Source organism: Folsomia candida, unplaced genomic scaffold (genome assembly GCF_002217175.1).
Source record: "Folsomia candida strain VU population unplaced genomic scaffold, ASM221717v1 Fcan01_Sc006, whole genome shotgun sequence".
NCBI classification, from domain to species: Eukaryota; Metazoa; Arthropoda; class Collembola; order Entomobryomorpha; family Isotomidae; genus Folsomia; species Folsomia candida.
In genome coordinates, this window is record NW_019091198.1 from 8,525,860 (window position 1) to 8,553,305 (window position 27,446).

General features: G+C 41.8%; 2 protein-coding genes across 2 annotated transcripts; one reads left to right on the plus strand and one right to left on the minus strand.

The window, feature by feature from the left end:
- Positions 1-908: 908 nt before the first annotated feature.
- LOC110851066 (protein dachsous) lies at positions 909-19,127 on the plus strand. Its single transcript, XM_035852756.1, has 24 exons — positions 909-997; positions 1,339-2,118; positions 2,568-2,959; positions 3,829-4,461; positions 5,983-6,050; positions 8,740-8,920; positions 9,004-9,468; positions 9,547-10,088; positions 10,176-10,471; positions 10,570-10,645; positions 10,728-10,985; positions 11,055-11,205; positions 11,290-11,568; positions 11,640-11,848; positions 11,929-12,937; positions 13,019-13,580; positions 13,651-13,878; positions 13,953-14,078; positions 14,165-14,546; positions 14,622-14,939; positions 15,030-15,274; positions 15,365-15,705; positions 15,783-16,098; positions 16,185-19,127. The coding sequence occupies exons 1-24, from the start codon at positions 909-911 to the stop codon at positions 18,658-18,660; spliced, it is 10,422 nt and encodes a 3,473-aa protein (XP_035708649.1). The 3' UTR covers positions 18,661-19,127.
- Positions 19,128-19,824: 697 nt separating this feature from the next.
- On the minus strand, positions 19,825-27,058 carry LOC110851067 (homeobox protein DBX1). Its single transcript, XM_035852767.1, has 5 exons — positions 26,067-27,058; positions 25,427-25,846; positions 22,743-22,913; positions 22,426-22,640; positions 19,825-20,630 (listed from the first exon to the last, which is right to left on the minus strand). The coding sequence occupies exons 1-5, from the start codon at positions 26,383-26,385 to the stop codon at positions 20,307-20,309; spliced, it is 1,449 nt and encodes a 482-aa protein (XP_035708660.1). The 5' UTR covers positions 26,386-27,058; the 3' UTR covers positions 19,825-20,306.
- Between the last annotated feature and the right edge of the window lie 388 nt (positions 27,059-27,446).

The following is a 27,446-nucleotide window of genomic DNA, read 5'->3' on the forward strand; positions in this document are numbered from 1 at the left end:
TCAGGTAAAGGGGAGAAATGTCTCGGAGGCAAAAAGCAACAACCAACGCACCATTACCACTCTAAAAGTCTTTCCTATGCAATCTCTGGGTCGTGGATAGATAAGAATAGCGAGAGAGGGAGAGGATCTCAAGTAATAATAAGTGGTGGTACTGGTGCTGGTGGTGGTGGTGGTACCTGTTGCTGATGATACACCTTAATTGTACTGACCACGAAGGTAGGAAGGTAGGCGAAGACGAAGAGTGGATGGATGGAGGAAGGAAGGGCTCCATTATCATTACACGGAGAGGAGAAAAAGTACTCTAATAAGAAACTGGAATAAAAACAAGGTAAAGACAGAGGAGGAGAGAGAGCGAAGGAATTTGTGGTCTGCTGCTACAAGGGGTTTTCTTCTTTCTTGAGGTTCTCTATCATTACCTGTCTTTTTACCTGCCTGGCTCATTATTCCACCAACAACCAAGGTCCACATACCTTCCAATCTAACCAACTTCTCCCTCTTCTTCTTCTTCCACTACTTAACTTCACTCTCGATGTGTTGTGGATGAATGCGATGTGGTTCATCATGATGATAAAACTCACTCTTCGACTTGTCTTTAGGCAATTTTTTCCTCGTCCATACAAGTATTACAACAAAAGTGAGTACGCCAGAGAGTTAAGGCCACGGACCCATGTGTATCTATGTACCACTGTTGAATGCAACAGGACTCTACAGTATATTCATGTACATCGCTATGTGGCTATCTATGCATGCATGCAACACCTTATTCCTACATGGATCCACCAACAACCTGCTTTTTCCTATGCTCTCATCCATCCATCCATCCATCCCTCTTTTCTCTGCTCGTCGTCTTATCACTTTCAAAAAGTCTCTCAGGAGGAGAAGAACAACAAGAAGTGGAGGAATTGACAATGAGGACACATTATCCAATTCCTCGCCACCTCATTTACAACTCGGGCTCCCTCATTGCCTTATTGCTACCACAAATCCTTCTTCTCAGGTGTGAAGCAATACCCACCAAAAACCAAGTGACCACTTCATAACAGTCTGGATACCGCTCCGAATCAGAGGTGCTCTCTCTCTCTGTCCCACACTCTAAACGATGGGAATATTTAGAAAACAACTTGGTGTGCACGAACCTCTAAAAAACATGTGTCATCTCTGACTTTGTGTCTTGTGTCATTATCTTCATCGTCGTCGTAATATAATAATGTGTCAGTGGTAGTGTATTTACGTGTGTTCATATGTAGCCGTGTGTGCCGGAAGATACCGTGACGCCGACATGTCCTCCTACACGGAAGAAGAAACTGCCATTATTTTTAACAAATTGACATAATATAGTGCGCTGTCAAGTAGTGACGAGGCGCGCCTTCGCTGCCGGTATGGCACGGACGACGCTTCCCCCATTCACTTCCTGCCGCTCGCCGTAACCATTCTTTTTGTGGGGTTGGTTCCAAGCAGTGGAGGTGAAGTGATCCAAGAGTTTGAGATTTCAGAGGGTGTGCCTGTCGGTACGAGTATCGGGTTCATCGGGAAACCCGTGCCAGGCTCGTCGCACCCCCCACCGCCACCACCCTACTTGATAGTTCCCAGTCCGGGGAGTGCGGTGGACTCGGATCTCAACATTGATCAGAGCAATGGCGAGATTCTTACCCGGATTCAGTTAGACCGTGAAACCCGGGATTCGTACTCCCTCGTCGCCATCCCTTTATCGGGGGAAAATATTCGCGTCATTATTCGTGTCAAGGATGAAAATGACCACTCTCCCGAATTCCCGAGGTCCTTCATGACGGTAGAATTTCCAGAAAATACGCCGCGAGATGTGAAACGAACCCTGCAACCGGCAAGGGACAAAGATCTCGAGAACTATAATACGCAAAGATACACAATTTCGGCTGGAAATGTGAACAACGCTTTTCGCCTCTCATCCCATCGGGAAAGAGACGGCGTGTTGTACTTGGACCTGCAGGTGAACGGCTTTCTGGACCGAGAAACCACCCCGTCGTACAGCCTTTTGATCGAGGCGTTTGATGGAGGAGTGCCCCCTCTCAAAGGCCAAATGACAATCAACATTACCATTTCGGATCAGAATGACAACGCGCCGATATGGCAATTCCCACGGTAAATGAGCGTTTCACACATTAACAATCCATTATCTTTTCTCTCACTCTTAATGACACTTGCACTAACTTTCTGCCAGTATGACAGTTCTTCATAGAGTTTGCATTAGTTTTAGGTTATTGCCATGTGGGAGGTAGAAGTTTATCAGGTATGCAAGAGTAGCCAGCCATCAGCAACTATCAGCAACTACTCACACTTGCATAATACTTGTACCCACGGCATTCCACGGTATAAGTGTTTTAACACTTTTTCATGCGATACAAATGGCATGAAAAGTGTTTGTAATGACGCCAAGTTGCATGCTAATTAAGTTTATATGTTTATGATAATTTTCATGCAGCTTGTAATTATTTTATTGCATATTGAAATCCTCCTTTTATTTCCTTCCTCTCTTCCTCTCTCTCTTTAATAAGTCATGAATTTTAATTAGTCACCTTGACTCTCAACAGTGTGTCAACCTCTGAGATTTATGCGTCCAGCGACTCTGAGGACATCACTCTCAACCAGAGTCGATATTTTGGAACGGTGCCCGAAAACGCCAGTATTGGAACAGGTGTGCTCCAAGTCTTTGCCACCGATATTGACGACGGTCTGAACGGCCAAGTTAGCTACTCCATCAATCGGCGACAAACGGATAAGGATTCCGTGTTCAGAATCGATCGAAACACGGGAATGATATATGTCAATGGGCCCCTCGATTTTGAGACGAAAGAAGCCTACGAGCTTGTCGTTGTGGCTCGAGACAGTGGAATCCAGCCCTTGGAAACTACCGTTTTCGTGACAATCCGCGTCCTCGATTTGAACGATAATCAAATGGAAATTAACGTCAGCTTCTTCTCAGGTAAGTAATTGGATTTCAATATTTCTTTAAAAAATTCCAAAAGAATTCTTATGTACCTCACTCAATAGCATACTCAACACCATAACAATAATTCATTACACAATCCTTTCTCTCTTGAAAAAACTCAAGTTTTAGTATTGCATTTTATTTTCATTTTATTATCATTCACTCAGAATGGCCAATTTTCACAACATTATTGATTGTTCAAGAAAACCTTTCAAAATTCTACCACATTAAATTTTTATTGCTATTATAGCGCGAGATAAAGATTAATCTTTAATGAAAGTCGTTCCCTCGCAGTATAAATTATTCTCGATCCATGTACAAATTTGTTTGGAAGGAAACAATCAAAAGCTTTAGAGTGGTGGGGAGATTGGATATTGGACGGAGCAGATATTGGAGAAGCATTATAAGCTCATTATAGATTGTTGCAACAAAAGAGGGAGCCGATTATCATAATGTATTATATTATAGTGGTTGGTCCCAGCTCATTACAAAAACCAGGAGAATGGATGAGAAAGTGTTGAGACGAGAAAACCACATCTATTTATTCTGACCTCAACCGACAGGGTGTAGTGACCAACACTTTTTGCCACGTTGATTAACGATTAGTCTAATCATTTCAAGGCCATAAAAGCAGCTTTTTCTGTCAACACATCATTGAAAGTATTGAAAGGCTTTGACTGGATAGGTGATGATGGGACATCAACTATCTTCTCAAACATGAGAATGCCATTTGAACATCCCTTAATCCCTAATTAACTACTCAATGCAATGTAACCCACACCCCGTATCTTGTCCTCAATCTCTCTCTCTCTCTCTCTCCCTCTCTCACTCACTCTCAATGCATATCGTAATCCTTTTTTCAGGAGAATCCGATGACTCGCCTCCCAAAGTCTCTGAAAAAGCGCAAGTAGGCGAGTTTGTCGCCAGGATAAGCATCATTGACCCCGACACGAAGCAGGAGTACAACAATGTCAGCATCTCCCTCGAGGGAGGAGACTCGTACTTTGGCCTCGAGACAGTGAACAGTGCCGTGTACTTGGTCGTGGGTTCTAAAAAACTGGACCGTGAAATCAAACCAAGTTTTACTCTAATGGTTGTGGCCAAAGATAAGAGCAACCCTTATCTCAATGCCTCCACGAAATTCACCATTTACGTCGAAGATGATAACGACAGTGCTCCCACCTTCGAGGTGGAAGAGTATCATGCCAGCGTGTTGGAAATGGCTGAACCAGGTTCGGTAGTGATTCAAGTGAAAGCTCGAGACGAGGATTCTGGAGACAATGCCCAAATTCTGTACGAACTCGTCTCAACCCCTGAAACCCATAATTGGTTTGAAATAAATGAGGAAACGGGGGTGATCACGACCAAGTCTCACGTTGACTGTGAGATTGATCCCACCCCGATTATCACCGTGCTCGCCAAGGACTCTGGGAAACCCCCACTGACAGGAAGTGCAACTGTGGTGGTGCACTTAATTGATACCAACGATACTCCAAGTAAGCCGCTGCTCTTGTTCCTTTGTTGTTGTTTAGTATTATTTTCAGGGTTTTTATTCAACCATACGCACAAAAAAAACAGGTTGATTCCACTCCATTCCGGAGGCAGCATATTCTCATCTTTTTTAAAATTTGTTCGTTCAAAAATAAAAAATACCTCAAAAGACAAGCAAATTTTGGAAAATATGTCAAACTCATTAAAAAATTCAGTATTTACTTCTTTATTTTGTGAATAATTTTGACAAGTAATTCCAAACTCGTAAATTTGCTTTCGTTGATCTACATAATGGGAAAGTTGATCGCTACGAAAATAAGATGCACATATTAAAAGTAAGTAAGTCGGAATATGACTTGAGGCTACGTGATGCTACCATTTATTTAATACTGCTTTTCCTTCTTCTCAACAAATATGCTCTCTCTCTTATTATTCTCTTGAGAGCGAGGTGTGAGCGACTTAAAATGTAAAAAAGCGAACACAAACGAGTGCCGATATTGCCCTGTTTGTGAAGGAATTGTTTGCTTATTACTCCATCCATAGTGTCAACTTTAATAATAATAATAATAATAACTTTGAACTTTGTCGGCACCTGTGACAGAATGGAGTTGTCAGGAAACCTAAGACATGAAAAGTCAATTTGTTCCTTGTTGTTCACACTTTTTATTTTTCTCATTGACCCCTAAAATCGGGAATAAGTAACAGTAGCAGAATCGTCCACAACAACAAGTATCCCTCAAGTCCAGTTGGTAATACGAGTATAACACGAATATTGCATGCATATGCTGGCAGGGTCGTTCTTCCTTCAAGGCTTGCGTTCTGCTCTGGGTGGAGGTGGGAATTACTTGGAAGAAAGCAATTTGAGTGCAATAAGAGCGAGTGTCAAAGGGCTCGGGATCGAATTTTTTACGACTTTTCTCACAGAGCATTAATCTCAATCAGGTGTCATTGGTTTTTTAACACTTGTAGGATTTAGTGGAGCTAAGGGAACAAATTTTCATGGAACCTGCGAGCAACTTGTATAACCACATGAGGTTGTTGAAGCTCCAAGGGTGCCAAAAGCTCTTTTCTTGTGCACAATGGAAGTTGGTGGAACAAGAAGAAGAGGCAGGCACGAGGTTCCATTAGGGTAGGACAAGCAACCAGATAACTGTTCCCAACAAGCGAGGAAGAGCAGCGACAATAAATATTCTACGACGACTAATCTGGAATAAAGTGAGACAACCTTATAGCTTTTCAAATGGCAATAAACCATTTTTACCTACAACTGCGAGGAAAGAACACTCACTGTGTCACGCACTCTCTTCAAAAGTGTTTAGTGTTCACCTGGATATCAATCCTGTGTGTAATGTGATATCAAAAGACTACTTACTCCCTCCCACCCAGCGCACAACGTGGCAAACTTACTTGGGGGCTATTTTAAAAATCACTCTACGCATTTTATATGCATAAATAAATGAGCCAATATAATGACTAAATACGTATCTGAACTTAAATGATGCTCAATTGTCTCTCTATTTTTGCAGTTTTCAACCAAGGATTTTATAACGCCTCCGTTCTTGAGACGGCCCCATATGGCACCTGCTTACTCAAGGTATGTACATTTCCTAGTGTTACTCTTACTGTTATTATGCATGAAATACGTATACGCATTGTCTCCGGCATTTGCAATTAGTAGAAGAAAATTAATGTCAACATGTCAAAAATGAGACAGAAATCTTGACGCTTGGTTATGTCGTGGAGCTTAAGGGCCCGGGGGAAGATTTACTTGATTTTATGTTAGCAACAATAATTGCCAGGGCCCCAAGATTATTATCGCTCTGTTAGGTTACGACCACAATTAATTGACACCGTTTCTATGGGACACTCACGTTCAAAAGCTTTGGTTTTGTCACTGCTTTTGAAAAAGTTTCCCTCAAGTTTTTGAAAAAAGTTGTTTCTTTTGTTCCATGGATACTCAAAATGCAATTCCTGCCATTAATTTGGCAATTCTAAGCCAATTTGTCCTCACTTTACGACCAAATATCTCCACTGCACAAGAGGGCAGATCGTCAAAAAAAACTCAAGTAAAATCTAAAGATATGATTAACGCATTAAACATAATTTAAAAAATCTGCTCTCTTGTGCATTGCTGAATTTTATCGTCAAAGTTGACGTGATTTCTAAGCAACTTCCCCCAGGCCCTTAAAATAGTGACAATTAGCAAAAGGGGGGAGAAAAGGTTAGAGGAAGACAACTCACTTCATCATAAGTAAGGGATGCCATCATCATTTCATGTCATTGGTGACGCGGTGGTGACAGTCTCTCAGTGGTTGGTGGGTTATACGTGAGGTCTTCTTGTGGCATCCAGATATATGCGCCTGCCTGCCTGCATTAAGTACTCTGATTAATTTCCCCCGGAAGAGGATGATTTCGAAGAGGGATAAAATGATGATTTTGGGTTTCTGAGGAGGAGGAGAAGCTGCATCAGAGGCATATTACGTACATGCAGCAAGGGTAGGGTCGTCCAAGTAAAAACCGAAAAGTTCCTCAGGTGAGCAGGCAATTATTGGTTAGGTTGGATGGTTGGTTGGTTGGTTGGTGGGTTTGTTGGCGAGACTGAAAAAGGTGGTTGTGTTGTAAATTCCTCGAAGAAGACGAAGAAGGAGCTTTAAAAGAAAAGGTGGTGATTGCTGATGATGGTGGTGGTGTGGGGATGATGGTGGGCAAGAATCTTCCTCAGGTGTGTAGCCGAGCAAAGTGTATTGGCCATTAGGCAAGTAAGACGACCAAGGAATGAGATGATGGTCTTCTCTCCATAATAATTCCGATGTCTGATATACACGAGAAAGAGCGAGAGTACGTGAGGCAGGTAGGTTTGTGCTCTTTGCGTTCGTTTGGTTTGTTCTTTGCTGGTCAGGTTTGCTTTTGAGAAGAACATTGAGAAGGACTGGTTCCTTCCATTGGCTCCACATAAATATAGGCTTCGCTCCTCTAACTACATATTTACTGGCTGCAATCCGTACAGAAATTACTGGACGAGTGGGTCCTCCTCGATTCACAACAGCCTTTAATACCATTTCTTTTTCTACATCCCTTTCTCTCTATCGTGCTTCGTCTTCGTCTTATGTCTTTGTTTATACTGAGCTAAATGACACACAATCATTCCGGCCGTAATTTCACATTATGCCAGTTCCACCAATTTCTTAACTCTCCTTTCGTGGGAAATTCCTCTGTCCTCTTCCTCCAACATGTAATCATCCTCAATTTCATCATCATCATCATCATCATCATCTCCGTCCCTGTCTGGGTCTGCCTTCTTCTTCTTCTTTGCCTTATGCGTGCACATCCATGCTGCTTCTACTCTTTCGAATAACCTCAACATTCTGATTTTCCATTATTTGCATCATTTCACCAACAACATTCAACTCCTTCGGCTTCCATGACTCTCGAAAAATTAAAGCAGGGACGCCAGACAAAACATTCAACAACCACTTTTCCCAAGGGAGAGAGAGAGATGCTGTGTGTGAGAGATCTTGTAAATACTGCAGGTGACGTACCCACACAACGACGACGACGAAAACTGATGACACTCCAAGACTTCCCACCCTGGGTACACACAAGCATTACATAAAACTGTATAGAATGGGCAGAAGACGAAGCCAGTCAGCCACTTGACTTGGCTTGATGCTGAAAAAGGAGAGTGGGCGTGGTTGGTGGATATAAAAGTCTTTGTTCCCAAATGTCCCAGAAACGAGCAGCATTATTTTCATGGAGACTGCTTATTGCTTATAAATGACCTTTTCTTTATGCATCTTGTGTTCCCATCTCCCTTTTGTACTGGTAAATGCGAGCCAACCTCCACAACAATTTGCCCTCGCAACAAGTCACTCATTAAATAAACTGCATCATTTTTTCTTGTACAAATAGAAAATGACAGACAAGAGAGAGAGAGAGGATATTGCAAAGCATATAATTTACGAAGGATGGCATTGTTTCTTTCTGCATCCACCACACCTGCCTTATTAACTCCATGCAGGGGAAGAAATCTGCAATTTTTTCATAATTGGTTAAGATATAAGTGGTCTGCGCATATTACGAAGACGACTCTTGTGCAAATTAAGATGTTACGTGTGTGCATACCAAAAATAGCAATCTTATTGCGTATTAAGTATAATGCACAAAATAAGTTTGAAGAGTTGACATCATGAATAAATATGGAACTCATTTAGTTTTAAATTTGAATTAGGTATGAATTGCTCAAAAGTTGATGTTAATTTTTCCTCAATTTAATTATCTATCAGGTCTCCGCCAGCGATCCAGATTGTGGGATCAACGCGGAATTATCCTACAACGTCTTGGAGTCTGTCCCTTCTGAATTGCCATTTTCAGTCAACTCGAAATCTGGAGAAATTTGTGTCTCTGGTCCATTAGACTATGAAAAGAAGCATGTCTATCAAATCCTCGTCTCCGCGTCAGACACAGGTTTGAGCTATTTAAATATATTATGCACCACTTTGTGTCATCATTCATTACTACGAAATATAAAACGCGAAATCATTATTTAGGAGGCCTCAGTTCCACCGCCGTGGTAAACATTCAACTTCTCGACGAAAATGACAACGTGCCCATATTTTATCCACGAAGCTTTAGCGTCACCGTGAAAGAAGGCTCCCTCCCGTCCAGTCCGATCGTGGCGGTGGCAGCCACTGACAGCGATTCGTCCAAATTTGGCCACATTACATACTCCTTCGTAGAAGGGAATGAGGAAGGCTTGTTCTCCATTAATAAAATCTCTGGGGAAATATCCATGGTTCGTGAATCGTTCAAATCTCGTAAAATTTATCGTCTCCGAGTCACCGCTCGCGACGGGGATAATCAAATGGCTGATCAGAACGCGGAAGTCACCGTGCACATGCTTGGATCCAATTCTCAAGCTCCCATATTCCAAAGGCAACGCTACGTATTCAGCGTTCCGGAGGATCTCAATGTCCAATCTTCGGTGGGAGCTGTGAGTGCGTCAGGTGCGTCAGGTGAGCATTCACATTTTATTGTTTGTAGCATTATTTCCAAAATATTTTCCTTACACATGTGCTTCCTTAAAAAAATAGGGAGTGGAAGAGTACGGTATTCCATTGTCTCTGGAGATTCTAAAGCATACTTCACAATTGACCAGTACACTGGCAATATAAAAGTTGCGAGCAAACTGGATCATGAAGAACACCCACGTTTCTTTCTCAACGTACAAGCCAAACTGGACCAGCACGAAGTTATTAGCTATTGTCAAGTGGAAGTACGAGTTTCTGACACTAACGACAATAATCCTCGTTTCGAGGCTACCGAGATCAAAATTTGGATTCCTGAAACGGCCGAAGTTGGATCCATTGTTTATGTTGCTCAAGCATTTGATGAGGACAGTGGAGAAAATGGGGATGTCACCTACACCCTTGTGCAAAATCCGTTCGGAATGTTCAAAATTGATAAATTCCGGGGTTTATTGACTCTCCAGAGGCCACTGGATTACGAGACGATGAAAGAATTCGGAATTGTGATCAAAGCTCGGGATAATGGTTCACCTGCGAAATCATCGGAAAGTCTGACGGTCCACGTGGAAGTGCAAGATGCAAATGATAACGCCCCCGTTTGGTTCAAGGTATTAAGAAACAACAATGATGACCAATCTTAATTTTATGCGCAAGTTGTCCGTTTTACAAATTTATCTCATCATTTGAATTTTCAGAAACGGTACACGTTTATGGTGAAGGAGAAATCTTCTTCGGGAACATTTGTGGGTCGGTTGACAAAACAGGATAAGAATCAAAATGGTGCAATCAAGTTCCAAATGCAACCTCCATCGGATGACTTTCAAATCGATGCTGACTCGGGAATAATTAGCACGACGACAACTCTCTATCGAAATATTACCAAACATGAACTGACCATTATTGCCTACAACCAAATCCCAACAATGGTGAAGGCAGAGTTTTATGTGGTGGTTCACGTGGTGGATGTCGCGTCAAGGTTGACACTGCAAATGTAAGAAAGTGATTTTTTTCCATTGATCGTTTTCTAAATTTTAATGCAAATTTTTTAGTACACGATTTTACTAATGATTTTTTTCAAATTGTGTCCAGATCTGACGACAATGATATCATGCAGTATCACGTCAATGTTACCGAGTCGTTGCCTTTGAATACCGAAATCACTCAGGTGTGTTTTAACAACTTTTCTATAGCGTTAGTTAACTACTTATCTGACTTCATCCGACTGAACCCTGGTGACCTTTTTTCAGGTAATTGCACTAGACGAGGACTTTGGAAACAATGCTAGAGTGAGCTACAAGGTGGAGGAATCAGCACTTCAAAACGTGGTTGGCGTTTTCCCCTCAACCGGAATCATTTACTTGAAAGAGCTCATCGACAGAGAAGTTCAGGACGAATTTATTGTCAAAATCATTGCCACTGATCACGGTATACCCGCACTCTCCTCAACTGCCACAGTCCACATTAAGGTTTTGGATGAAAATGACAACTCTCCCAAATTTGAAAGGGTAAGTACTTATCAAATGTGTCTTACGTATAAAATTTCAAATCTAATGAAAACTTGCTTCTGTGCACAGGAAATCTTCAAGTTTACCATGCGAGAGAACAATGAGCCAGGAATTGTCATCGGCCATGTTACCGCACATGACAGAGACACTGGAGAAAATAGTGCCATACGATACTTTCTTCAGCCACAACACCCCGACTTTGTTATTGACGATACAAAAGGTAATGCTGTTATGCATAATTTAAGAGTAATTTGAAATAATATTCGCTAAGCACTATTATACTAAACTATGCATGAATATGTAGGAACTATAACTGCAAAATCATCCCTTGACCGAGAAAAGCAGTCCATGCACGAGCTCCAAGCAGTTGCAATTGACCAAGGAAATCCTCCACAGCAATCCGAAGTCATTGTTCAAGTTATGTTGTCCGATGACAACGACAACGATCCTTTGATTGTTGAACCAGACCAAGATTCCATCACGATCAGAGAACGTCTTCCAGTTGGTACTGAAGTGGTCACCATTGTGGCGACAGACTCGGACGAAGGAAAGAACGCCAAGATTTCATATCACCTTTCCAATGGTAAACTTTACGTTTGTATATTTTTCGTATTGAATTTACTTTCGTAAATTTAAAATACAATTATTGCACAGACTATTTTGAGATCGACAAGGACACCGGTGTTCTCAGAACTAAGAGAATTCTTTCCCGAAGCTCTAAAACCTTTTACAATTTACAAATTCGTGCTCGAGATCACGGATCGCCTTCTCGAGAGTCCATTCGAGATTACAGAGTTGAAGTAGTTGACTCAACCGATCGAAGATCAGAGTCTCTTTTTGTGCCATCAAAACTGCGATTTAAGGTAAATCACTAACCAGTCAAACAATGAGACTAATAAATCTGTGGGATTATGCACATAATACTTTACTAAATGATTTACAGGTGTACGAAAATGCAACAGTTGGCTACACCGTGGGCAAAATTCCTGTCAGTGCAGACCAAACTTATGGAAAACCTCAAGTGTATTATCGCATCTTCGGAGGTGAAAATCACGAGTCATTCGACATTCACGCAACAACTGGTGCTTTGCTTGTCGCAAATAAGCTCAATTATGAAAAAGTGCCACATTTCATAATCAAAGTGAAAGCAACGTTACAAACGCCGTATAGTTTCAGCGAAGCAACAGTGTCCGTGGAAGTGGACGTCTTGGATGTGAACGACGAAAGGCCCCAGTTCGCCGAAGACCCCACAATTTTCATCGTGTCAGAGAATACCTTAGTTGGATCTCCAGTGTGGAATTTTGTCGCCGTTGACAATGACCCAGGACTGAATGGAGTTGTCCACTATGGAATTTTTCACCAAGAACCCCAGCAGAAATTTCGTATAAATATGTTGACTGGAACGTTGTACCTCCAGTCCCCACTGGATTATGAGGCTTGCAGTTCGTACATTCTGGTCGTTACCGCCACAGATCAAGCCATCCAAGTAGAGGATCGCCTCAATAGTTCTGTGACCGTGAATATCGTCGTTCAAGACGAAAATGACAATTCACCCGTGTTCAGTTCTCCATCCTCCGTGGAAATTTACGAATTAGAACCTTTGAAAGCAGAATTTCACACGGTCATTGCCAAGGACTTGGATTCTTTAAAGTATGGCCAAGTGTCGTATAAAATAGTGTCAGGAAATGACGAAGGGATTTTCAACCTGCATCAAGACAACGGACGACTTTCCCTTTCGAAAGCATTGAAACGTGACGTGAAACGTTACTCACTTAACATTTCTGCATTTGATCACGGATCTCCTCCAAACGTGGTGTCTCAGGTTCTTTCGATTAGTGTGAAGGCGGACAAATCTCATGCTCCACGATTTTCCCATCAAAAATATGACGCCAAAATTATGGAAAATTGTGCCATCGGTACACAAGTTGTGACCGTGTCCACGGGTGATTCTGGTAAGAAAAGTGATCATTTATTTTGTAACAATTGAGTGAAAATGTGTTTAAAATAAAATTTGTACTAAATCAAACTTTCAGATCGCAATAGCACAATATACGTAATTCTCGAGGGTCAAGGCGACGGGAAATTCGCGATTCATCCGACCACAGGGAAAATCACAGTGGTTGAATTTATTGACCGTGAAACGCGCAGTGAATACTCCTTGGTCGTTTACCTACAAGACGCCAAGCAGTTGTACGTGTATGACACGACCATCGTACAAATCCACGTACTTGATGATAACGACAACTCGCCAAATTTCCACGATTCTTGTGCTGATTTGACCGTGCCTGAAAACAATGAGTTGGGCATTATTCACGTTTTCACAGCGGAAGATCCTGATGTTGGTAAAAATGGGGAAGTTACTTTCACCATTGCTGCCGGAAATGTTGAGAGCATGTTCAATGTGGATCTTCACTCTGGAAAACTAACTGGAAGACCGTTAGATCGTGAGAGGAGGAGTCAGTACAATCTCATAATTGTTGCCCAAGATCAAGGCTCACCTTCGAAAAAGAGCACGTGCAACATTACAATTCATGTCGATGATGAGAACGATTCGCCAATTGTATTTGCGCCACCAACAAAGTCGGAGGAATTACTGTGAGTTATTCAATTGATAAAAGTTGATCTATTTTCCTGGACTAATGCATTTCTTATCTTAACAATTCAGATTATTACGAAGCGTTAGTCATCCCTCATTCCAACAAGAGTCGCAATCTGGCCAATCCATGTATTCCGCGTCCATCCCTGAAAATGTGCCAATTGGAACGACGGTGCTGAAAGCTCAGGCAAATGATGCGGATGTCGGAGTCAATTCAATTATAAAATATTCCTTGAACAATGAGAGTCACTGGCATTTCACAATTAATAATTCCACTGGGGCAATTTTAACTGCGGGGTAAGTGCACAATGCCCTATGATTTACACAATTTATGTATAATCGGTTTCACATATAATAATTCAATGTTTTAGAACTCTTGATCGTGAAAAAATCAGCAGTTATGTCTTCGAGGTGGCAGCAACGGATGGAGGGTTATACGACTCTAGATCTTCAACAGCATCTGTACACTTAACAATCACGGATTATAACGATAACAGGTTAGAATAAAACCCAAACAGAAACAAATTTAGCGTTATCGACTGCAATATTTTAAACTCATCTAACAATACTTAATTTTATCCAGGCCGAAATTTAAGAACAATCCAATGGTGGTCAAGATACCACCGCTTTCAAAACCTGGCCACAACGTCATCCAAGTCGTAGCAACTGATGCGGACGAAGGAATCAATGCAGAATTGACATACAGTTTGGAATCGTCTGAGCAAGATTTTTCCATAAATCCACAAACTGGTCATGTTACCTCGGTTAAAAGTATGGGTTCCGAACGTAGAGTTTTCCACCTTAAAGTTATCGCCAAAGATCACGGGACTCCTTCTCTGTCATCGACGGCCTTGTTGGTTATCAATGTTGGAGACGTCGATTCTCAAAACAGTCTCAAGTTTCAAGAGAATTCGTATGAAATAACACTTCTCGAGAACTTTGCTGCTGGAAAAGAGGTTTTAAAGGTACAAATTGTTCAAATTGTTGTATGTATTATTTACTTCAATTTAGTTTCATAAAACAATTTTGAATTATTGCAGGTTATGGCCTTGCGAAACGATGGACGAAAATCTAGCATCGAGTACGCAATTGTTGGTGGAAATGAGGATGACGCCTTCGAAATTATGTCAAGTTCCGGCGTGATTCGTGTAAAGGACTCGACGCGGTTGGACAGAGAACGCCAACCGGAATTCAAGTTAGTTATCTCAGGGAAAACGGAAGGTTCTCAGTCTCAGTTTGCTCACACAGTTGTCAAAATTACACTTTCCGACGTCAACGACAACTTTCCTCACTTTACTCAAGAATCTTACATCGCTTCCGTGTGGGAGGGCAATACGAAGGGAACGTTTGTTACTCAGGTACATATTATTGCATTACATTATATTTAAGGAAATGTATTTTTTTTACCCAATTTTCTAATTTCGAACCAAACTTTTGCCATTTCCCAGGTCACTGCTACCGATAATGACGAAGGAGCAAATGCCAATATCGTGTATCACATCATTGATGGCAACAGAGATAATGCGTTCCTCATTGAGCCTCCTTTTTCGGGAATTGTCAAAACTAATATCGTCCTAGATCGTGAAATTCTTGATGAATATCGCCTAACAATCATTGCAACGGATGAGGGTTCACCCCAAATGACAGGCACTTGTTACCTCCACGTCAACGTAATTGACATTCAAGACCAGAGGTAATTTAACATTTGTTAAACACATTATTCATTGCAACACCTTTTTCCGTTTCACATTTAATAATGATTCAAATTCTCTCAAATATGCAGCCCCGTATTTCCTCCACATTCCGTTATCGCAGTCAAGGAAAGCGCCCCGGTGGGCACGCTGATAACAACGATGGTTGCCAACGACGTAGACACGAATCCCACCCTCGTTTATGATTTTATGGATCAGGGAAATCCAGAGGGAATGTTCTCCATTGGAAAATACACGGGCCGTGTGACTTTAATTAAATCATTGGACTTCGAATCTGTGAAAACACACACGGCAAGGATTCAAGTTTCCGACACTGTTCATACTGCGCATACAACGTTGACTGTGAATGTTTTGGATGACAATGATCATCGACCTCAATTCTCCAAAAATGTCTACCGAGTCATTGTGTCCGGTACGTGTGCATGTTAATTTAAAAAATATGTAAATATCTTTGACATGATCCTATAATAACGTAACTCTAATTTGCAGAAGGTGCCAAAATTGGAGGAAGGGTTGGACATGTCAACGCCACAGACAAGGATTCTAGTGTAAATGGTGAAATCAAGTATTCCTTGCGAGCTACAAAGGGGCACAAGACGTCAACCAGATTTCTACGCATTGACGAAAACTCTGGGGTCATATATTTGAACTCGACCGTGTCTTACCACCGAGATAAACCATTTTCACAATTAATAGTCGTCGCTACTGACAAAGGCAAACCGTCCTTGTCATCTGAAGCTACCTTGTGGATAGAAGTCAGGCCTTCACAATCTCACATTCTCAAATTTTCTCAGTCCAAGCACAGGTACACTAACTTTATTATTTATTAACAAAAAATCAACGAAAAATAATCTGCGTCACATTAAATCTAAATTATTTATTTATTTACAGAGCGGTCATAAATCAGAATGCCAAACCCGGAAGTACAGTCACCCAGTTGTCCGTTGAGCGCACAGACCAACTCGTCAAAGGCTTGCATTACCACTATTCCATCGTTTCTGGGAATGACGGAGACTACTTTTCCGTCAACAGTCACAGTGGGCAAGTCGTGCTGGCAAAACCATTGGACAAGAACAGCCCGACATTATTCACCTTGGTCATTTCTGCCGATTGTGTCAACCTGGAGCAGTGCAGCTCGTTTACTGATTTAACAGTGGAAGTGATTTCTCACAGCCAATCTGGCCCAATGTTTGACAAGTTAAACTATAAAGTGACAGTGAACGAGGGTAAACCAGTCGGAACCATTTTGCTCAAACTTCACGCCTCCGATTCCAAATCTAACGGGACAGTTTATTATGAAATCACTTCGGGCAATGATGACAACATTGTGGAGCTGAATCGGAAGTCGGGCGTTCTCATTCTGAAGAAAAATTTAGACTTTGACCAATCTAATAACAATTACCGCATCGTTGTGAGAGCGATTGAACAGCAGGACAATTTCCAAAAATCATGGAACTTTACGATGGTGGACATTTCCATTGACGATGAAAATGACAACGAACCCAAGTTCTTATTCCCGACCTATGTCGGCGTCGTTGGGGAGAACGAACCAATTGGAACGACAGTGTTCACCGTGAAAGCGACGGACGGGGACAAGGGCATTTATGGAAAGTTGCAGTATTCAATTTTGGATGGGGATGGGAAGGACAAATTTTCCATCGCTTCAAGCACCGGCATCGTCACCACGAATGCAGCTTTCGACTACGAATCGAAAAGTCGATACTATTTAATCGTACGAGCGAATGACATTGGTGGGAAATCTTCCACTGCAAAGTTACAGATTGAAATTGAGTCAAAGGATGAATTTGTGCCCCAATTTATCCAAAAGAATTACAAGTTTGACGTCCCGAGAAACGCAATGCCGGGTCATATCATTGGCCGAGTGGAAGCAATTGACCAAGATCGTGGCCCTGATGGCCTCCTAACTTACCATCTCCTCAAACAAAATTCCAACTTTGCGGTGAATGCATCCAACGGATATCTAATTCTGAAGACGGTGCCCACTTCAAATATTAACACGACCCTGGCAATTGTGGCCTCATCGGGGCGAAACGGGTCTAAATCTTCTCAAACTTCTGTCGAAGCCGTGTTGGGCGAAGCTCTGCAGGAACTGGAAGTTGCCACTTCATCCACAACCGACTGGGTTCTTGGCATACTCGTTGCCACCCTTCTTCTATTGTTCGTCATCTGTGCCATTTTCCTGCTAATGCACATGAAGAACAAACGCCAGTCCAAGAAGGGAAAGAGTGAAGGGTTCAACAGCAACTTTGACACGTTAGACTACGCTGCAAACACAACAATGCGGATCGGCGGCAACAAACAAGACAGCATTTACGGGTCCCATTACGGCAACATTATGGACCTTCGAAACAACGACCGGCGGCGAATGAACAATGCAATTTCCGAGTTGTCCGACCAGAGCAACTCTGCCTCGAGTGGGAGGGGGTCGGCAGAGGACGGGGAAGAAGTTGAGGATGAGGAGATCTGCATGATCAACGAGGGGACCTTGGTGCAACAGCGACTTCGAGGAGGAGCCGGGGGAATGGAACAAGATGACGACGATGACGATAATGCATCGCAAAGCTCAGCAAAAAATACTCAAGAATACCTGGCACGATTGGGAATTAGGCCAAATATTACAGAAGATGGAGGACTTGCTCATAACAAGGATAATAATTTACACCTGTACGACGATAAAAACTTGGGTGTTGACATATCCGCTTTAATCTACTCACAAATCTCACAAATCTCGGACGATCTCAACCACCATTCCATTTTAGAAGATAATAAGTCAAATAGTAGCGTCACGTATAAAAATGTTCCACAGCCCTCCGTCACGGGCTCGCTTAGTTCCATAGTTCACAATGAGGAGGAGTTGGCAGGAAGTTACAACTGGGACTACCTCCTCGACTGGGGTCCACAGTACCAACCGCTGGCTCATGTATTCTCAGAAATTGCTCACCTCAAGGAAGGCTCCAACCGGTCAGAGCCCACTTATTGTGGAATCCTCTCCACCGTGACGAACAACATTTCCAGCAGCTCGTCAGACAAGGGGAGCAGCCACCAGAACTTTGGTGGTGGCAGTGCTGGTGGTGGTGGTGGGAGTGTAAAGGGAGGTCGAGGAGGAGGAGGCAACATCCCCACCAGAACAGGACCTCTGCCCCCACTGCCAATTCTGCCACGATCGCCAATTCCAAACGTGATGAGTTTTGCATCCGGTCCAATTTCGCCAAGTTTCTCACCCGCACTCTCTCCCCTCGCAAATAGATCCCCATCAATTTCACCCTTAGGCAATGTCACTTCTAATAAAATTAGACCGTCACAAATTCATCAAAATTACAGATCAGACTCAGATTTAAGTATGTAGCAGTAGTTGAGCAGGAAATAGACACATATTTAGTTACGAATCACCTCGCTGTTGTCCTCGTGTACTTTTTTTTTACTCTTGACCTGATTAACATTTTTTGTAGAAAAGATCGACATTTTTTCAAGCAACTTGTTAGTACAATTATTTCCATTTCTGGTAAAAGCACAGACGATTACTCGTATTCGAAACCTTTCAGTATTAATTCAGGTAGATTGTAAGTGGTTGAGCTGACTCAATTAACGAACTTTTTCTCAATCTGTCCACTTATAACAAATTGCGATTTACAATTAATTTACATGTAACAACACGTACTAATATTACATACGTACGATTACTTTATTAGGCTGCTCAAAAATGTCCATTTAATTTAATTATTCACGCCTGAACCCATAATCGAGTCATTCACCAATAAGTGACGAGTGCCATAAATTAAATAACGCGACGTGTCCATAATTTTCCCACAGAATGACACCACAAACAAGTAACATTTTAAATGATTTTCTAGTCCTGGTGAGGTTGATAGACTTTGTTGGAGAGTTGCATTGCCAAATGCAACGATAAATGCGCGTCTTATAGTTATGTACGTAATACGGCATGATTACAAAAACTTAGAATTTTAGATATTTAATTCCGGCAGTATAGGTATTTATTTATTACTTTGTTATGCATTTTTATTATATTATTTACTTTTTATATTTAATTAATGAAAGGTTTCCAAATATTTGATAAGTTTTTTCTTCTAAAAAATCAGAATCGCTCTCATATATTGCTTGCTCGTTTACGTCTCCAGTTTTTCATAAAAACTATCCAATCTCTGATGTTTTTTTTTAAATAAACAGTTTTCGAATTTTCTGTTGTTTTCCTAAAATTCAAAATTTTTCTCATATAATTACTCGCTAGATTTATATGATTATTACACATTTGTACTGAAGTAGCTGTCATCCCTTCTCAAAATGGGATAACCACTCAATCGGTTGTGATTAGCACGCTAATAGAAGAACACTTAAAAAACTTTCTTTCGTGTTCTCCTTGAAAAGTGCGACGTGTGAATAGATTCGTGTGTATTACGTAGTTTTGTGTTTTGTAGTACTATTTAAATAGCGTAATCTGTTGTTCGTACAATACCTCAGTCATATTTTTATCCAGTCGAAGGACTTTTTTTTATATAATTTTACAACAATTTTAATATTTAATAATGATGGTAAGCAGGTCGGAAATAAGTAAATGGACGTTGTACTCATTGTCAGTATTATTTTGATGGTAAAAATAAAAATAAAAATGAAAAAATAACAATTATTTGTGTAATAAATGTGTCATTATTCATGCATTGTAATTCTGAGGTGATAAATTTATTGACGACGGGCATACACACGTTTATTGATAATTTATTGACGTTTTTCGCTTACAGTTGGATATTTACTTTTTGAAAAAAATGATTGAACGGGATGGAATAAAATTTAGCAATAATAGGTTTTTGTGGTTGGTTGAAGATTAAGATTCATCATCAATAACATAATTTTATCATCGTCATAATAATGGTTAATTGTTATTACTTTTTTTTACTGGCTACTCATAACTTTCCAATTAATGCATCTTATTCCTGTATTTATTTATGCTTATGCCATAGATAATGCTAATTTTGGGCGTTAAGTTACGGAGATTTCGTCATCGTCTCGACTGGGCGTGTTGGAGGAGGGGGAGTAGTCGACGAGCGCGCTGCTCCTGGAGGGCGACCCGTCCGGAGACATTTTGGCCGAATCGTCCGTGTTGGCATAGGGCATGGAGGGTGAGTGGATGGGGGAAAAGTCGCACATCTCCATCTTCTGCTTGTCACCCGATGCGTCGCTCAGATCCGGATGTGGATTGTTCTTGTTGGGCAAAGTTTGCTCCCGAGAGCCTCCACTCGCCAGGAGTTCACGTTCCTTGGAATTCCTCCACTTCATGCGACGATTTTGAAACCAAATTTTCACCTGGGGGAAAGTTTCCAAGGCGTTAATCATTTTGGACTTATTTAGCTTGTAAATTCATATTTTTTCCAATTTGAGACTGGCTTTCTTTCATGACTTTTGGCTTTTTTTATTGTTATGTAATAAGAGCATGGATGGATGATGTGCCGGAGTTGGTGGCAGCTGAATGAATCAGTTTGGCGTAAAATGACTTGAACGAAGATGAAGAGCCAACAAGGCAAGGAGGACGCATTGAGCAGGAGTCCACGGTTATTTGGTTACACAAGAAGAAGGTATAGACTGCTGGGTAAGTAAAATGATCATCGGTGTGTGTGGTTCGGATGGATGGCTATATATTAATCGTGTTATTAGTGTTGAGAGGATGAAGAAGGAGTAAAAATGATTGTGACGGGCCGTGTTTCATTATTTGAGTGCGGCTGGTGAGTGAGAGGATAAAGTAATTAGAGTGCGGAGATGGGAGAAAGTTGTGAGAGTGGCCGAGTGAATAAATGCATATGGAGCTGTGCTGTGGATAGTGGGCTGGATGGAGGCGAGGAGGGTATTACGGGTCTGGTGTGGATGGAATATGAGAAAATAATGGAATCAATGAGATCAAGTTACAGTGTTGGGAATGAAGTTGGTATGAAATGTGGCTGGAGGAACATCTGGAAAAAGGCGATGATGAGGCTGGAGCTGGCTGCACATGGGAAACGTGTTGGAATTCTAATGTGATGGCATAAAATACACTGTCTCCCTGAACGCGACAAGCAGAAGATATGGGAAAAGCTTTATTGAGCTGATCAAGAACAACATGCGCATATTGTGACAGATTGTGGCGATTTATCAAAAGTAATTGCTCAAGTGGAAGAATCAAAGGAGAAAAGGCATCATATTCGGTCGGCGGAGAGCGTCCTGCTGCTGCTGATCCTATCCTGCGTTACATTTTTGACTGTTATGAGCATGGCATGATATGAGAGACGGAGGGAGGAAAGCAGGACGGAAAGAAAGCCGTGAAGAGAGAGAGGGGCTCTCGTGAGCTGCTGCTGCTGCTTTTGGTGAAAGCTTTCCCGCAGTCCATTGGCTACCCGAGAGTCGATAAAGCCTCTCAGCAAGCCCACAAATGAAGATAAGAATAGCGATTCGTCGGAATGTGCGAATGAGCAACGCCACAGATGTTGCATCTCAAATCTTGCACATCACAACCCTGGCAACTGGGCCCATAGATTCATTTGAGTACTCTTAATGATTCCCTATAGCTGCACGAGGCCCGGGTTGCGTGGCGAGAATGACTTGTGCAAGAAGTAGCTACTTGAGGCTAGGATATGGAAAAACAATGGCTCAATCCGCTTTTTTATACACACGGTTCACTCATCGCCCCCGTCAGTTGGCCAGGATTGTCTTTAATCCACTCGGCTGCTCCTCCGACCATAATAATAATAATAATAATACCAATATCCCTTCTTCTCGCTCCTAATCCCCCAATAAAAACATACCCAATGACTTTCTCTTCTCTCTCCACCTCGCACAAATCTCGGCCGTTAAACAACAAAATCCATACTTTCTGCCTTTGCCCCAAACAATCACCACCACCTTAATTGCCAATCGCATCTCCTTTATTAAGCTTCACACACCCATTCTTCCAACTCCAATAATACGGATGACACCATATTGCGCCCCCCATTACTCTTACTTTTGCAACAAAGTCCATGCACACACCTCCGAAAAACGAAGAGATCAAGAATATCGTTTATGTACGCTAAAATATTCAAACTCCTTTCACCATGCATTCATATCTCTCACGCTATTTATGAATGTATACCTGTGAATCCTTCAACCCCAACTTCTCCGCCAGCTTCTTCCTGTCTGGCTTTGATATGTACTTTTGCAACTGGAACCGCTTTTCAAGCCCTTTTCTTTGCAAGTCGGAGAACACGGCGCGTCTCATCATTCCTCTTCTGGGCTTGCCTCGAGACCCTCCAGCCCAAGGGAACGTCCCGGGGAGTGGAAATACCCCACCGTTTCCTGGATGTGGCCCTTCAATGATCAATAAATTAAGCACTTTCCTTACTTTTTAACGAGAGCCACCGCCTGGAGGGAGGTGTGGATCACATGCGTGGACTTCACGCTTCGACGTACCTGTTAAGAAGGCTGGATGACGACATGAGAGAAGCGCATGCAAGTGTGGGTCAAAAACTCCGCCTGGTCCGGAGGATGAAACGGCAGGTCGAGGAATTGGCTTTGAAATGGACCCATTTCCATTGCTGCTGAGTCCATACGCGGAAAAAAACGAGGCCGGGTTCACGAACCCTGTACGAATAAAACACACAAAGGCATATGTACGTTCAAAATTTATTCGGTTTCAGTGGGAAATTATCCCTTCAAAAATTTTGAATTCAAGATTAACGTTATGAAAAGTGGATAAAAAAATTAGGAATTAAGGGAGGAAGTAGGGGAAGTACAGTGTCGGACAGATGTCTACGTCCACATAGTCGCGTCAATTTCATTTTCAAATTGTCACTGAACTACTGAACCAATTTTCATCATTGATATATCAAATTCTCACAAATTTAACGTAATTTCATAGCACATTATTAGTTTTCCGCTAAAAAATTTATTTTAGGCCAGAGATGTATTTTAATTCAAAATGAAAACAATTGGATGGACAAAAATCAACGTCCAGTCAGAGAAAACATACAAAAAAAACTGTAATTTATAAGGAATGTTATAACAATTAATTTTTAATATTTGGTTGGGCCTCCGTTCGCTTTAAGGACGGCTTCAAGGCGTCGAGTCATAGAGTTTACCAAATTCTTGGTCACATCTTCAGAAATGGTTTCCCAAACTTCACGAATTCTGGATTTTAGGCCCGGAATTCCTGAAAAAGATTTTTTTCTTATTTCTCTTTCAATGTGGTCCCACAGATGCTCAATGGGATTCAAGTCTGGAGATTGGGGAGGCCATTCTAGCTTCGGAATTTTTTTTCTTGAAGTATTCCATGGTGGACGTGGCAGAGTGTTTCGGATCGTTGTCTTGTTGGAAGGCAAATCGTCGTCCAAGTCCAAGTTTTCGAACAGATTCCTGGATATTACGGTCAAGTATTCCCTGGTACTTGTATTGGTCCATAATTCCGTCAACAAATTCCATTTTTCCTGCCCCACTTGAAGCCATGCATCCCCACACCATTACCGACCCGCCGCCGTGCTTAACTGTGGGGTTGAGATTTTTTGGATTCAAAGCTTCTTTTGGATATCTCCACACTCTACGACGCCCATCTGACCCAAAGACATTGAACTTTTACTCGTCAGTCCATAAAATATGTCCCAGAATGTTTGTGGCTTGGAAATGTGGTCTCTGGCAAACTTCACTCGTTTGGTTGCATTCCTCGGTACAATAAGAGGCTTCCGGACTGCTCTGTGGGATTTCAAATTTCCCTTATTCAGTGTTCTTTGGATGGTCATAGGACTAACCTGTTTGCCGAACATCTCCTTGATCTCGGTAGATAGCTTTGGAGCACTAAGTGAGGGTGTAACGTTGACTTTGTTGAGCACGTGGCGTACTTCTCGGTGAGCCAAAATCGGTTTTCGACCACTTCTGACCTTGTTTTGGACTGAACCATTAGCTCTAAAGTTCTTAATGATTGTCTGGATGGTTGTCCTTGCTAATTTATACTTGGTCCCTATTTGTCTCTGCGACAGCCCCCCTTTTTGTCCACCCTTCCAGTCCTGAATGACAAGATCTCGAATAGCGATAGGAATTTCCTTGCGTGTCGACGCCATCATATTTTTCTGGAAGAAAATTATTTAAAAATTAATGCGGCATATGTTATTGATAGATTTATTAAGTTACCTGATTTTATAAATTGGAGAGATTTTTGTTGTTGACAATTAAAGTGAAGTGGACGTAGACTTTTGTCCGCTCAAATTTCATCCTCTCTCGCTCTGCACTATGATTCTCAGTTTTCCCAGAATTTTCAGAAATAACTCATATGTTTTATGAAATTACGTTAAATTTGTGAGAATTTGATATATCAATGATGAAAATTGGTTCAGTAGTTCAGTGACAATTTGAAAATGAAATTGACGCGACTATGTGGACGTAGACATCTGTCCGACACTGTATGTATGTATAGATTACCAAAAAACCTTCATGCAAATATCACAAGCTGTTAAAAATTATGGGGGAAAGTTTTGGTATCTGAAGGAGCCTTCTCCAATCAAAGTTTTCTGAATATAAAGCGTTTTCTGGGTGTTTAATTTAAGGCACGGCGGTGAGGCGAGGAGAGTGGAGATGACTAAATCAATTCAACACGTTATTGGAATTTTTCGACATATTAAGACCTCCCAGAGTGCTCTCTCTTGCGCTCTCTTTCCCATTTCTCGACTAAAATGAAATTCTGTGGAATCCGAGAAAACTTTCTGCCTTCTTCCTCCCTCAGTAGCTCACGGAATCCGAGAATATGAATAAAATTCTGTGGCTGCATTTTAATAAAACTTATTTCTCGGATATAAAACGCAATGAACACACACACAAAAAGTTCTTTCACCGCAGATTTAGGAGAAGGAGGAGGAAGAAATCAATCACGTTTGGCTTTTTTTTAGGTCGTGAAATGGGAAGGTCTACACGGCAAAGCTTAAACTAAATTGAAATTAAGGGGACTCAACCAAGGTTTATATTAGTTTTGTGCATGCTGTTCCATTTCGAACCACAATTTTCGATTAGAGGCACAGACAGATAAGTCCTTCAAGTTTTTCGAACTTGATTATGTAGTAGTTTAAGCTATAAAATACGTAAACTACAAAATCTAAAAACTTTGCCCTTACCAGGATTAAAATGCATGTGGTCATCATCCAGTCTACTTTTATCACCCTCTCGGTCAGCACCTCCGAGAATGGCACTGACGCTAAACTTCAGTACCGGCTTGTCGTTTTTGACCATTATTCCATTGTTTCGAGGCTCCGGGGTGGGATCCCTGCTAACTCGCGACTGGGATTGGCAGGAGCAGTTGGACTCACAAAATGTGGGCTTTTCGTCCCCGCTGTCATCAGTGTCCGCGCTGGGCCCTTTGTGAGGACTTTCTCCACCAGAGCTATTGGCACAATGGTTACACACTGCACAATTTCTTTCACCACCACCACCACCATCTCGGCCACCACTACTTTCTCTCATATCTGAAGATGTGGGAACACCCCGGAAGTTGGGCTCTTCCTCATAGTTGAAGGAGGATGGACCAGAGTTTGGACCTGTGGTTATACATATGCAAATTAATTTAAACATGGCCCAGGTATCTGGAATTGTCACGTGCTACTATTTCAGTCACAGGATGAATTAGCATGGAAATATGCAAGTACAATGGTGGAATTTAAATCAGACTCCAACTCAAAAGTACAAAAGTCCATGCTTCATAAAAGCTTTGGGATGACGCATTTTTGCTAGAAAGAAAACGGCCAAACTTTCTCATACCTGAACCAGGGCTGGAAGACGGAAGCATGGCGGAATGACCGAGGAACAGCATCGCATTATTTCTAGCCTTGTCCTTCAAGCTGTTGGAAGACATTGTGGTTGCCAACTCCACTTCTCCTGAAGACTTGAAGACTGAGGTCGTCGCCGAGGTGGGCAGCAAATGTTGAAGGCTTTGTTCATTCACCACACTGTTTGCTCGGAGCAAGTTTTCCATAAAATAGGCCCCTACCACGGAAGACGTCGTGTTTTGAGGGTCCCCCACATTCTTGAAAACGGACGAGTGGTAGATGGGACTAGGGCTGAGGACGTTGGGGAGCATAATAATTCCTCTCCCACCAACTTTCTCCACATTCACTGCAGCAACAGACAGGAAGCGGATCACTTTTACACCACAATTCCACAAAAGAAAACTTTCCAAGAAGTCTAGATACGCAGATATGTACGGAATATGTCTTTCCTCAATATCCTCTCTCCTCCTCCTCCTGTTTCTGAAATGTACCGCAGAAATGTGTCACCCAACTCTAATCGGAATCTTATTTAAATAGAACTCTCATGGGGCCACGTCAACAACATTCTTTTTCCTTCCCTATCTCGAACAATACTGCATAAGTCCAATTTTTCAACAATGATTTTTACCCACTTGGGGGGAAGGTTGAGATTTGTCCGTAAAATATGTCTCCCTTTTTATTTATGGCTCTCGTAGAAGTTAAATTCCTTCCTTTATTAACGAAATTGTTCACAATTACGACTCAAAAATGTAAAAGCTGTCTATTTTCTTAAACCAAATTGAGACCGGAGAAATTTATCCAGAACCAGATCGCCACTAAAAATCCCTTCAACCACTCGTTGTCCGGGTTGTTGAAGGAGTGATGATTTTTTCCTCACGAAAAGTGATGTCGTTATTCAGATCAACATTTTATTAGGAATTCCAGCGTGTGCCAAGAAGAAGACAAAGTGCTTTTCTGGAGAAGACGACGCGACGTGTAGCTCCGGCAGAGGAGGACTGACGAGGGTGAAAGTGGTGGCGGACCATGTTATAGAATTGGTTAACTCGCTAAGGGTTTGCACTTTTGCCTGTTCATCCTCCTCCTCTGGTCTCCAGTCCATTGATTTACTCGGGAATTTAAAGCCTCCCCTCCCGACCCAACCTCTTCTCTCCACACCACCATGCCCACCAAATAAATCTCGCTCTCACAACGCTTTTAACTCCCATCATCATCAAATTATTAGCCCCGTGTGGTGGAGGCCAAACTCTCCTCCAGGGCCCAATGCCTGCTTGCCTGCCTCAAGTGAAAAATCCGTGCGTCTCGTAATACCAAAATCTCTCGTCATCATTGACTGATCTCTTTCTCTGTGGGTGACAGTTGCAGTTCAACATTT

Bases quoted from the DNA above. Each gene is read 5' to 3' on its own strand.
- LOC110851066 (XM_035852756.1), top strand. From the start codon at position 909: ATGAGGACACATTATCCAATTCCTCGCCACCTCATTTACAACTCGGGC. The intron at 9,469-9,546 runs GTGAGCATTCAC...TTAAAAAAATAG, and splicing joins GAGTGCGTCAGGTGCGTCAG to GGAGTGGAAGAGTACGGTAT. The intron at 13,581-13,650 runs GTGAGTTATTCA...TTAACAATTCAG, and splicing joins ACAAAGTCGGAGGAATTACT to ATTATTACGAAGCGTTAGTC.
- LOC110851067 (XM_035852767.1), bottom strand. From the start codon at position 26,385: ATGCTCCCCAACGTCCTCAGCCCTAGTCCCATCTACCACTCGTCCGTT. The intron at 22,914-25,426 runs GTAAGGGCAAAG...TTATTCGTACAG, and splicing joins CCACATGCATTTTAATCCTG to GGTTCGTGAACCCGGCCTCG. The intron at 22,641-22,742 runs GTACGTCGAAGC...TGATCATTGAAG, and splicing joins TCATCCAGCCTTCTTAACAG to GGCCACATCCAGGAAACGGT.